Source organism: Palaemon carinicauda, chromosome 9 (genome assembly GCF_036898095.1).
Source record: "Palaemon carinicauda isolate YSFRI2023 chromosome 9, ASM3689809v2, whole genome shotgun sequence".
Classification (NCBI taxonomy): domain Eukaryota; kingdom Metazoa; phylum Arthropoda; class Malacostraca; order Decapoda; family Palaemonidae; genus Palaemon; species Palaemon carinicauda.
Window position 1 is genome coordinate 78,633,965 of NC_090733.1, and position 12,515 is coordinate 78,646,479.

Consider the following 12,515-nt stretch of genomic DNA (forward strand, 5'->3'; position numbering starts at 1 on the left):
AAGATGACGAGGATGAAGACTTCAACTTGAAGGCGTACTGGCGGCAGTACACCATAGCCACGTGCCTGCAGAATATTCAAAAGGCACTTCAAGAGATGAAACCTGCAACCGTAAATGCGAGCTGGAAGAAGCTGTGGCCCGATATTGTTTACGACGACAAGGGATTTACTCCGTCGGAAATCCAACACTCTGCAATACGGAAATCTGTGCAGTTGGCTGCCATAATTGGGGGTGACGGGTTTGGCGACATGACGACTGAAGACGTCGACGAGTTGTTGGACTGCCATTCCCAGCCCCTAACTGACGCAGACCTCGAAGACCTGACGAAATCGGCAAGTGAGGAAGAGAGTGAGGGTACCCAGGAAGAGACCCAAGAAAATGTAGAAGAAACGGGCTTAACATTAGAACGGCTCGCCAAGTTCTGCAACCATATGAAGGAGGCGAAAGAAATGTTGCAAGAGTGGGACGAGGATATGGTTCGCTCGATGCAATTCTGCAACAAGGTCGATGACATCTTGACTCCCTACAGGATGCTCTTGGATCGAAAAAAGAAGCAGCGGCAACAACTTCCGATCACAATGTTTTTTCAGCCTCGCAAAAAAGAGCCAGTTCCTCCTGCTAGTACGCCTTCGGAAGAAATTGAAGAAGTTGAAGAGGTGTCCCAGGAAAAGACACCTCCGTCTGAAGAGACGTAAAATACTATCATTGACTGCACAGTAGAACACATCATCAGCTTCATCATCATCATTTCTACTGTGCAGCAAATTCATCGCCATCGTCATTCAAGTTTTTCTTGAACTTCTTTCGTGGTGAGTACAGTAACAATCTTTATTTTTTACTTTAACCTGTTTTATAGTTTAGTAATGTACGTACTGTATGCATTAAGTTAAAGGGAAGGTTTTAAAAGTCTACATGTTGTAACCTATCATATTTTTTTTGTTTAAAATTTACATTTACGTACGTAAAACAATCTCTCTCTCTCTCTCTCTCTCTCTCTCTCTCTCTCTCTCTCTCTCTCTCTCTCTCTCTCTCTCTCTCTCTCTCAAATTGTTTTCCTGCTTTGCTACGTACAAGTACTGTATAATTTATATTTGTAAGGTAACATATTTTGTAAATGCTTTTACTGTAAATACTGTATGTACTGTATCATTATTTATCACTATCATCATGCGTGTTAAATGCCTTGTTTGTTCTGAGCGTGGTTGTTTACTGAGCGTACACGCCGTCGTTTCAGGCGGCGTCATAAAGAAAAAGATTTCATTTGGAAGTCCTAAGAAAAATACGTAAACTAAAACATTGGTAATAAAAAAATCAACATACAGTACTGTATAATCAATATAATCGATGCAAAAACTAACCATACGTACATATATGTGTACACTAAATGAGTTTGTTTCTTCATTATGATCAGAGATGAACGTAAACAAAACATTGGTTGCCATTTTTTATCGTGCTTTTTAGGTGTTTAGGAAACACATGATATAAAATCGCCTTTAATATTTGTGCCTGTTTTAGTTTAGGGTGCTGTAGTACATGCATTAAGTGTTCTGTACATTAAAGGGTGGTTTGTTAACAGTACTACGTACAAGGGAAGGTTTTAAAAGTCCGAATATACATGTTAAATAAATAGGTAAATATGCTGTCACTACTTCGCGGATTTTCACCTATCGCGCCCGCGTCTGGAACCTATCTACCGCGATAAACGAGGGTTCACTGTACAATGAATCGCGCACAGGGGGCTGCTGTAGCGCGGGCACGTAGTCGCGCTGAGATAAACGCGCGCGAGTGGGCGTGTGGGCGAGGGAACGCGCGGGCGCACAGGCGATCGCTGTAACTCAGGAGAAAGGCCAGGCGCAGGAGATCGATGGTGTCCTGGAGATCTGTATCGCGTGGGCGAGCGATGGCGAGGCGGCGAGCGATAGCGCGTCGGCGAACGACCGCGTGTGGGCGAGATGGCCGTAGGAGACCTATGTCGGTCAAGGTCCAGGTGGCGCTGACGCGTAGAAGAGCACTTGCGCGCAGGCGATAAATCGCGCGGGCGCTCAGGAGATCGCCGAAGCTCTGGAGAACGCTGACTCGCTGGATATCGTTGACGCGCTGGAGATCGCTGACGCGCAGGAGATCGCTGGCGCGCAGGATGTCGATGCGTAGACTGCTGCGCAGGATCGGGGGGCGCGACGCGCAAAGGCGAACGCTCGCGAACGGGCTCACGATGAGAAGGAGTGTATGCACGCGGGCGCGCAGGAACTCTAGAAGTGCGCGCTGCTGCGCAGGTGAAGGAGGACGAGCAGGAACGCGTGGGCGAGGAGGAGTCAGGTCCTTACCCGCGTCCAGATCCGGAGATCTAGGGCGCGTGGGCGACCGTTGGCGCGCATCAGGAACTGGATGCGCAGGTGCGCGCTGACGAGCAGGAGATTTTGTGCGCTCAGGAGACCGCTGGCGCGCTGGAGGGCGCTGACGATCAGGAGAGCGCTAACGATCAGGAGAGCGCTGGCAAGCAGGAGAGCGCTGGCAAGCAGGAGAGCGCTGACGAGCAGGAGAGCGCTGACGAGCAGGAGAGCGCTGACGAGCAGGAGAGCGCTGGCGAGGTGAGACAGGAGACTGCAAAGCTGGAGAGCACTTTCGCGCTACTACGCGTGAACGCGCAGGAAGGCGTGCAGGGGAACCCTGACGCGCAAGTGAAGCCCCCACACCGTGGAAGACATCCCTTTGCCCCGAAGGGACCGATGCCCGTCGGCTGACGAGGTCAGAAGCCTGCTGCACATCTGCGCCGGAGGTGGAAGGTCTGGTAGGCGTAGGAGATCGCGAGCGATCACCGGAGAGGTCCAAGGACGTGGCTGCTACAGTCTGCTCTGGACGAGGAGGATCCTCATCAGAGGATGGAGGAGGCAAAGACTCGAAGAGGCGCCTCTTGACTCCCGTATAGGGAGACGGGAGGCCCCTGCGACGAAGAGGACGACGAGCCTTACGGCGAAGGCGGCCACGAGGGAGGTCATCAGGATCGTCAGTCCTCCGATGAGGAGTCTCAGTCAGTGCGCTCCCCCGAGGGGAAGACGTACCCGCAGGAGAGACCGTAGGACCCACCTTCCCCTTCGAAGAATGTTCGGAAGGGGGAGGAGAGCCTTCAGCAACGTCCGCAACATCAGGAACAGCAGAGGTTTGACCAGACCCGTCGGAAGCCTCTGCCACCACAACATCGACAATAGACAGAGGGTCTACCTCTGCTATCACCGGCGACTGCTTGACAGCGGCCCCCAACTGGATAAGGTCAAACAGGGCTTTCTTGGAGGGCAAGCCCTTAAGCCCCAAGGAAGCCCAAAGCTGAAAGAGATCATCGTTAGAGACAGAGTTATGGTCATCAACGTTAGAATCAAAATCCTCCCCCGGGGGAGGAGGGGGAGCCGCCCCGCTATGGGAGGCGACGCCCTCTCCCGCACCCCGAGATCGGGAAACAGAACAAGGGTCTACGCTACCATTCGGCGGCCTCTCACGAGAGGCCGGCCGAGTGGGAGCTTCGGAGGAGGTTTGGGCGGCAGAAGAAGAATCCCTGGAGCCTTCCTCCTTCAAGGTAACCCTTGAAGGAGAAAGGTCTCTCTTGGACTTCTTCTTACGCCGGCGGGCAAACCTCTCCCACTGGAAGGTAGACCACTCCCTGCACTCGCTGCACGTTACTTCCTTGTCACACTGTTGGCCTCGACACTGCGGGCAAAAGGTGTGGGGATCAGTTTCGACCACCGACATGAAGGTACCGCAGGGGCGGCCGGCGATTCCAGGGCACTTGCGCATGATGAAAATAAAAAGGGCGAGGCCAACTTCCAAGCACACAGCTGAGGAAAAGCAAAAGAAAAGATTAAAGCTGTCAATAGCGAGGACGATAGACAGACACGTCTGCACATCGTCCGAGCCAAAAATGAAGTGAGACAACTCACCGGTGTGTGGGGGGGAGGGGTAGCAAGCTACCCCTTCCCCTACCCCCTTGCTAACTAGTGCGGGGGTAGTTAACCCTCATTAAAATTTTATTGGCTCGTCAATTTCAGCTACGCCGAAAGTAAACCCAATGTAAATAGCGTGGTTTGTATTTCGGTTACGGAACAAATCAAAATTAAATTTGACCCACGTGAATAAAAGTCCCTCGACTTCATAACTCTCTCAAATTCCTCTTCTGACTGAGCTCTCATTTGTACATTACAAACATAGATTATGCCATTACAACAGTATTACATCATTGAATGTATTCTATGTAGCAAGACGTCACCCAAACGTCATAGTTTTCAACCTATGGTGATTATTCACATTTTACTTGGGGCTAGCATTTTAACTAAACAAGAATCACGTAACTTGAATACCCAGTCAGGTGACAGTGTTACTAGGACACGAACACTTTTCAAGACTTTTCACAAAATTTCTATAGCTAATTTTTGTCTTTTGTGAGCCATAGAGGCGTGTGAACCTTCAACTTCTGGTGCGATTTCTCATATACCATCTTCTTCAACATAAATTTCTGTGGATTTTTCCAAAGTTCTTGTCTCAATTGTTATTTAAATTATAAAGATTTTGTTTTGCATTATTGTGGTAACATTGAAAGAATAATAAAGTAGTGCCAAGATCACGGTGTTATTAATAGTGAAAGTGATACTATTTGCCCCACCTGTGGTTCTAAGTGCCGACTTGATATTAACAAAAAACCATTTCGGTGTGACAGAATGCATGTTGTATTGAAAAAGAAGAAGAAAGTGGAAAAAAGGTGTAGTTTTTACATATCCATTTAGGTTTGAAAAGTCTTTTAGATATAGTATATAATTTGTTACTTGTATATAGTTATAATGATGTTAAATTTAGTTATAAATATGTTGAAAATGAATTAGGAATTTCTCATAAAACTATAAATGATTAGTGCTCATTCATTTGGGAGGTTATTGTGCTTTGGGTATTAAGTCGGAAAGGTGCAGCTCACCTTTACCCTCCAACCCAAGTAGACAAAAGGGTTTTAGGCCGTCTTATATTTAATATGGCTGTGTAAGGGGGGTCGCAGGTAAGGATACGGCGGTAAATGTGTAGGAGAGCTCCGCGGAAGATCTTGAAGAATTTAAACACCTACAATTCACTATTATATCATATAGAACGCTTATATAATAGTTGTGGGATCCGTGTGTACGATATGTTTTCCCGCGCAGTTATAAAGACGTGCGGAGCCTGTTGCAGGCCCTTGTTATCTGGGTATCTGATTATTAAACAATGAATCGTCATCGACTCTTCTTCCTCAACCCCAAGATGGCGCAGTGAGATATGAACCTACGCCTGTGGAGCGTAGATCAGGATGGCACCACCTATTAGACCTCGTCTTGCAACGCCCTCCAGGAGGGCCATCGCAACTCCGTCACTTCGTCAGGCCCGCGACACCATTATCTCCCAGCAACAAGCTATCATTGCACTGCAAACCCAGGTGGCTAACCTGCCGGTAGCCAGAGTGCCACGGGTGTCCAATGCTTCAGCTCCTGAGAAGTGTGATGTGGAAATGTCTTCAGCGGCGTTCAGGACATGGAGGCGGTCTATGGAGTGCTGGATACACCTGAACAGGTGGCCTAGTTTGGAGGCCGTCATGCACATCCGTCTTCTGTGTGTGCCAGCTCTACAGAGAGCTTTAGATGCAAAGTTCTCAGCGGCCCAATGGTCACGTGTGAGCCCCAAGGAGGCATTAGATAGCGTTGAAAAGCTAGTACTACGGTCATCCAACCAAGCAGTGCTATGGAGCGAATTCTTTAATGATGTTCAGGCCACGGATGAGCCTATCAATGTGTATTTTCAAAGGTGTTCTCAGTTAGCTCTAGATTGCAAGTTCGAGTGCCCACAGTGTAATTCCGATCTGTCTGAATATATGCTATTGCGTAAAGTGATGGTAGGGTTGAATAATTTAGTGCTTAAAAGAGAAATTTTTCAAAGTTATCATAGGTATGATAGCGTAGACGCCCTCAGGGCACAGTGCATAGCATTTGAAGCTGCGGTTAGGGATGTAGGTGAGAGCGGGAAAATTTACCGCCAAATTGCAAGTTATCCGCCAGTCGAGGCAGCCAATGTCACGGAGGAGGGGGAGTGTGCAGCCGCCACTATCCACCGTGCTGTGCATCGTACGCCGCCAACGAGGTGCGGCAACTGTGGCAGTTCGCACTCCGATAAGAATTCGTGTTTGGCCAAAGGTGTTACTTGTTATAATTGCCAGAAAGTGGGGCATTTGAAGAAATGCTGTAGGGGCAAACGTAAGGTCCTGCCAGAAGTATCTAGTGCTGTAGTGATTGCATCTACCGCCGTTGCGGGACAACCGTTATTAAATGTATCAGTGTCAGTGCCGGGGGGGAGGGGGTGTGTATCCACCACCGCCGTTGCCGATACGGGGGCCCAGGTTTGCGTCGCTGGCAGCGAGCTGTTGCAGCTGCTGCACCTCGACCCCGCGAAAGTTGAAAAGCAGCAGACGCTGAGAGATGTTGCAGGCATTCGTTTGAAGTGTTTAGGGGCAACTAAGTGTTGTGTATCATTAAATGGTCGATCCTCTATGCAGGAGATTTTCTTCGTGAATTCTGCAACAAATTTATACTTGTCATTGTCAATGTGTAAAGAGTTGGGTCTAGTCCCAGCTACGTTCCCCTATCATCTCGCCAGTGTTGCCACCGTTGATACAGTAGAGGAGGTGGATCTCTCACGTCCGACAATGTTACCATTCCCCCCGCTGGAAGAAAACGTTCCCTTACTTCAAGATTGGCTACTCCAACGTTTTTCGGCGACAACCTTCAACACCTCCAAGTCACCCCTCCCAGTTATGGAGGGCCCACCCCACCGCATCCACCTCGTCACCGGGGCCATACCCTATGCTTGCCACACACCTGCAGCGGTCCCAAAGCACTGGGAAGATGAAGTCAAGGCTCAGCTGGAGGAGGACGTACGTAGGGGCATCATCCAGCCAGTACCACCGGGGGAGGCCACAGAGTGGTGCGCCAGAATGGTAGTAGTGGCCAAAAAGGATGGCCACCCGAGGAGGACAGTGGATTATCAGCGCTTAAATGCATGTTGCAAGAGGGAAACGCACCATACACCAGTACCCTTTGATATAGTATCTGGTGTACCTGTTCGAAGCTATAAGACTGTTGCAGATGCGTTCTGGGGTTTCCACCAGGTGGAGTTGGATGAGGACAGCCGAAGACTGACAACTTTCATAACCCCATGGGGCAGATACCAGTATCGTCGCACCCCGATGGGCCACTGTGCAGCTTCCGATGCCTACACTCGACGGTTTGATGACGCAATTATGGATATTCCTCGCAAGTACAAGTGTGTAGACGACACCCTTCTGCATGACATAAGTGTTGAGGGAGCCTTTTGGCACACCTTTGATTTTCTGGCTACCTGCGCGAAGAAAGGCATTACCCTAAAACCAGAAAAGTTCTCATTTTGCAGGAGAGAGGCTACCTTTGTTGGTTTTCACCTGGGGTGGGACTCGTATGAGCCTACAAGTGAAAGGTTGGCTGCCATAAGAGACTTTCCCATGCCAGCCCAACCATCAGTTACGGATATCAGATCCTGGTATGGTTTCGTCAACCAGCTGGCACCCTTTTTGGCCACCGCGCCCCTCATGGAGCCCTTCCGGGAACTACTGAAGAAATCTACAGGAAAGAAGGTATATTGGGACGAACAACTGCAACACAAGTTCCGGCAGGCTCAAGATATTATTTGTCGGCTGGCAAAGGATGGACTACGGTATTACGACAAGACTAGGTCTACAGCAGTAATCACAGATTGGAGTAGGGAAGGTATAGGTTTCGTTGTCCTGCAACAGTACTGTGGTTGTACCTCCCTAGAGACCCCTTTTTGTTGCAAAGGGGGTTGGCGGCTGGCTCTGTGTGGGAGTCGTCACCTGTCTGCTGCCGAATCCGGATACGCAGCAGTGGAAGGAGAAGCTTTGGCAGTGGCCTGGTGTCTACGGAAAGCAAGATTGTTTCTGTTGGGATGCCCCTCCCTCATTATCGTAACAGACCACCGCCCACTAGTGAAGCTTTTGGGGGATAGGGCCCTCACAGATGTGGTGAATCCAAGGTTATTCCGCCTTAAAGAAAAGACTCTGCAATATAAGTTCACAATAAAGTACCTGCCAGGAAAGTGGAATTCAGCAGCCGATTTTCTATCTCGGTACCCCTCCCTAACGGCAGTCCCAGATAAGGAGGACACTATACAAGAAGAAGATATCTCCGCGGCGGTAGCAGCAGCAACAGTAGCTGTATTGAGCCAAGATAACGGTATTACAATGGACGAAGAGATGGTCATGGACGCAGCAAATAATGATCCCGTATACCAGCTGTTGCTTGCAAGAGTCCGTGCTGGGGACTGGCCTAAGCAAAAATCCCAAGAACTACAGTGTCTTCGACCCTTCTACAGCGTAAGGGACAGGTTGGCTGCTGCACAAAGTATGGTGACATATACCCATGAGGAGGGGGCAGTGAGATTAGTGGTACCTGACTCTTTACGTAATAAAGTAGCAAGAAACCTGCATGCCAGCCATCAAGGGCTAGATTCGATGTTACGTCGTGCAAGAGCAACCGTGTATTGGCCTGGAATAGCAGGCGACTTGGAACAATGCCGAGCTTCCTGTGATGTCTGCAACCTGCACACGCCCTCTTCACCGCCAGAAGTCATGATTGTTACCCCTCCCCCTGAGTACCCCTTCCAGCAGACGGTGGCTGATCTCTTTCAACTCGAAGGACAAGTTTATTTGGCCTACGCTGACAGACTGACGGGTTGGCTAGAAATAGCGCATTTCCCCAAGGGAACTGGTTCCAACAAAATTATAGCGAAACTACGTGGCTACTTTTCCAGGTGGGGGGCTCCCGAGCAACTCTCCACTGATGGAGGCACTAACTTGGCTAGTGAGGAGATGATGGACTTTCTTAAGAAATGGAGGGTTACTGTCCGCCTTTCATCTGCTCATTATCCACAGTCAAATGGGAGGGCAGAGGCTGCTGTGAAATCCGCCAAAAGAATCATCCGCTCGAACACGGGGGCCAACGGTAGTTTGGACAACGACAGGTGCACACAGGCAATGCTGCAATACCTGAATACGCCCTTGAGAGAGATAGGCAAGTCACCAGCTCAACTAGCAACAGGAAGAGCACTTCGTGATGGTGTGCCTACAGCAAGACAGCAGTATAAGGTAGATCGCCACTGGAGAAGAACCCTTCGACAGCGGGAAATATTGATGGCATCGTCTAGTGACAGATTTCCCCAATCACCAAGACAACGCTCTTGCAACATGACTCCATTGCATGTGGGCACCCAGGTTAGGATTCAAGATCCCGGGACTAAAAGGTGGGACAGATCAGGTGTCATCATCGCCCATCACCCATACCGGCAGTACACAGTAAGGCTTGACGGGAGTGGAAGGTTATCATTGCGCAACAGAAAACATTTAAAGGGACAGATAGCTTGTCCCACGCCCAGCCCACCGTCTGACCCAACCCCTAGCACCACACCAGCTGACAGCAGCAGTGAGAGCCCGCCCAGGTCTAGCTCCCCTACACCCAGCCTACCCCGTGCTACGAGACCACAACGCTCCAGGAAAGAACCTGGCTGGCTCACTGAATTTGTTAAATAATATGTAATTGTCATTGCTTTTGTGTACTGCTAGCCTATAAATATATGATTTCCTTGTCCACGTGTTATTATGGATTTTTTTTTTTTTTTTCTTTTTTAAAGAATTATTGATAATTCATGCTATACTATACATCTGATAGTGTTGCTCACATTGCTTGGTTCTGTGAATGTTTTAATTTTTTCTTGTATGGCTATGTTTGCAGTATGCAGTTGATCCATTTCTATTATGTCAATTCGACCCATTTTATTAAGCAATTATTGATTTATTTACTCTGATTATTTTTGTGTAGCTAGATGCTACATCGTGCATCCTATCTGTTTTGTTACTGATTTACCCCATTTGATAATTATCAGATTGCAGTGTAATTGTTGTAATTATTACATGTCAATCTTGGAGGGGCATGTGGGATCCGTGTGTACGATATGTTTTCCCGCGCAGTTATAAAGACGTGCGGAGCCTGTTGCAGGCCCTTGTTATCTGGGTATCTGATTATTAAACAATGAATCGTCATCGACTCTTCTTCCTCAACCCCAAGAATAGTCAATATATGAGCAGCTTCTATTTAACGAAGATATTCGTGTGTATAGTTATGTTTCACTTGGATTTTTTCTAAGTGTTTGTTTTTGTTTACTGTGTGATGTCTTGGCTAAAATGAGCTGTTTCACCGCCTTACTGCGTATGGCAGACTAGTTCTCAATGCTATTCTAACCAATAACAGGTGTTTTCTTGACGTCACACTGTTTGAGAACCAACCATGGCGGTTTTTATAAATCTAGCCAATGCTGACACTTATTACTTCACTTATCCCTGCTATTTTTCCACCAGTTACCACAGTTTACGTGAAGTTCCGCGGAGGAATATTTTTGCACGTCTCGGATCTCCCTTCAAACTGAAAAGCTCATTTTGCCGTGAAGTATGGAGCAATTAGCAGGACCTTCATCCCGTTCCGACTGTGTCACTTGTGACAATTGCTTTATTTCTTATGGGGATTTTTGTGTACATTATTCAGGGAAAGTTGATTTGCTAATTGCATTTGCTCAACGTCATGGTTTGATTTTGGCAGAGAAAAAGTGCCCTAATTGTGAAAATGTGTGCCGTATAGATTACAACAAATTAGCATTCCGGTGTGATCGTAGTGTGGTTACTCGTGGGAAAAGGAAGAGGAGGTGCAATTTTTTCGTGTCTTGTTTCAAAGGTACATGGTTTGGAAACGCAAAGTTAGATATTGAGACTAATTTGAAGTTTGTGTTCCTTTTTGTGCAAAAGACGTTTTCATTTGAATTTGTTTCGTTTAGGGGTACAGGGCCCCATAGGCTAGGTTAGGTGGGTGTCTTAGGTTCGGTGGTGCCCTGAAAATTACTGTGGCCTTAAGGGGGGGGTCGCAGGGGGGGGCGGAGCCCCCCCGGTAGGCCTAGGTAGGGGTACATGGCCCCCAGGGTAGGGTAGGTAGTTGTATTAGGTTCGGTAGTGCCCCGAAAAATCACTTTTCTCCTCCTCCCCCCACCCAAAAACCCCGCTTCCCACTGGGGTCCCCCATAATTGTAGTAGTAGGTTTATGCTTACATTTTCTGTGTAAGAGTTAGGTGGTTGTAGGAGGATTATCTCACAGTTTCAAGGTAACTGTAGCTCTAATTTACTGTTTTCTTTCGTTTTCTACTTTTAGAAACTTTTAAATCGAGCGCGGAGGTCTCCTACACAATTACCGATACGGCTACTAAGTTAGGTTAGGTAGTTTGTTTAGGTTAGCTGGTGGTCTTGTTTAATGCTAATAACACAACATGAGCCATTAGTCGTATGTTCAAACGGATTCTTTAATTCATTCCCCACCCAAAAACCTGATTTCCAACTGAAGGTCCCCTAAATTGGAAATATTAGCAAATAGGGTAAAAATACTGTTCCTCATCAACAAAGTCAGCACTAAGTAATTCATCAGAAAAAAAAAATATCAAAATTAATAGTGTAGGAGCTGTTGTATAGAATTACCTAACCTTATACCAAATAAATTATTGAAATAATCGATAACCCTTCACAAATCAATGTTTAAATCATTTACGAAGAGAGTTGTCTTGAGGCAAAGTCTCCCAGAGCGAGTTGCAAATACAATCCAACTACCGTAAATGCTAGATGAATTACATCCACTAAAATGTAGAATAGCCTACACTAGAAATATATCAAACTATTACCTTCGGCATATTCCTGACTATAAGGGATAATTCGTAAAGTGGCATTTTGGTTCCCTGTAATCACAAGTTAACAACACAAATTTAGACGATTTGCTGCCACTCTAGGCCCGTTTGGAGAGAGGCAACCAGCTTCTTGGATAACATTAAGTAATCGAACTTTCGTACTATTGTTGTAAGTCTAATTATAATTTTGTGTATATTGTAATGTACTCTCATACCCTGAGAGGGGTCGCTAGAGTTAATAAAAATCATTAAATCCTTAAATTCCTCATATAGAATATGTATGAAAATGCTAAATCCTGTGTCAAATTAGGTCATTCAATCTCAAATTCTATTCCCATGTAATATTGGTGTAAAGCGGCCCACACACGCTCAGATTTTTGGTCCAATTTTTTTATGTCAATTTATTTGACATGAATTTGATCGTGTGTGGCGTAATTTGATGGCCTAAAAGGTTTGAGGTCAAATTTTTTACTGATCTAATTTCAGTAGATATTTTTTGAGACAACGTCAAATAATTTGTGCGTGTGTGGTACCTAGAAATAATTTGCGCAAATTAGTTAGTGATTAAACATAATCTGAGAAGGAAGTGCGCGGCTCATCGTCATCATGGCTCTAACAAAACATGAAAAGAAATTTCTTCTTGAGCTTATTGATGTTTATAGAAGTTTACCACAACTTTGGAACTTTAAGAGTGA

General features: G+C 46.9%; 1 protein-coding gene across 1 annotated transcript in view; it reads right to left on the bottom strand.

Annotated features, from left to right (window-relative positions):
• Positions 1-11,975, bottom strand: part of mRpS6 (mitochondrial ribosomal protein S6) — a 188,041-nt gene extending 176,066 nt beyond the window's left edge. Inside the window, exon 1 of the mRNA XM_068379885.1 lies at positions 11,818-11,975. Within this exon, the coding sequence (XP_068235986.1) occupies positions 11,818-11,862 (45 nt within the window). The 5' untranslated portion in view covers positions 11,863-11,975. The remainder of the gene's footprint in view (positions 1-11,817) is intronic.
• Between the last annotated feature and the right edge of the window lie 540 nt (positions 11,976-12,515).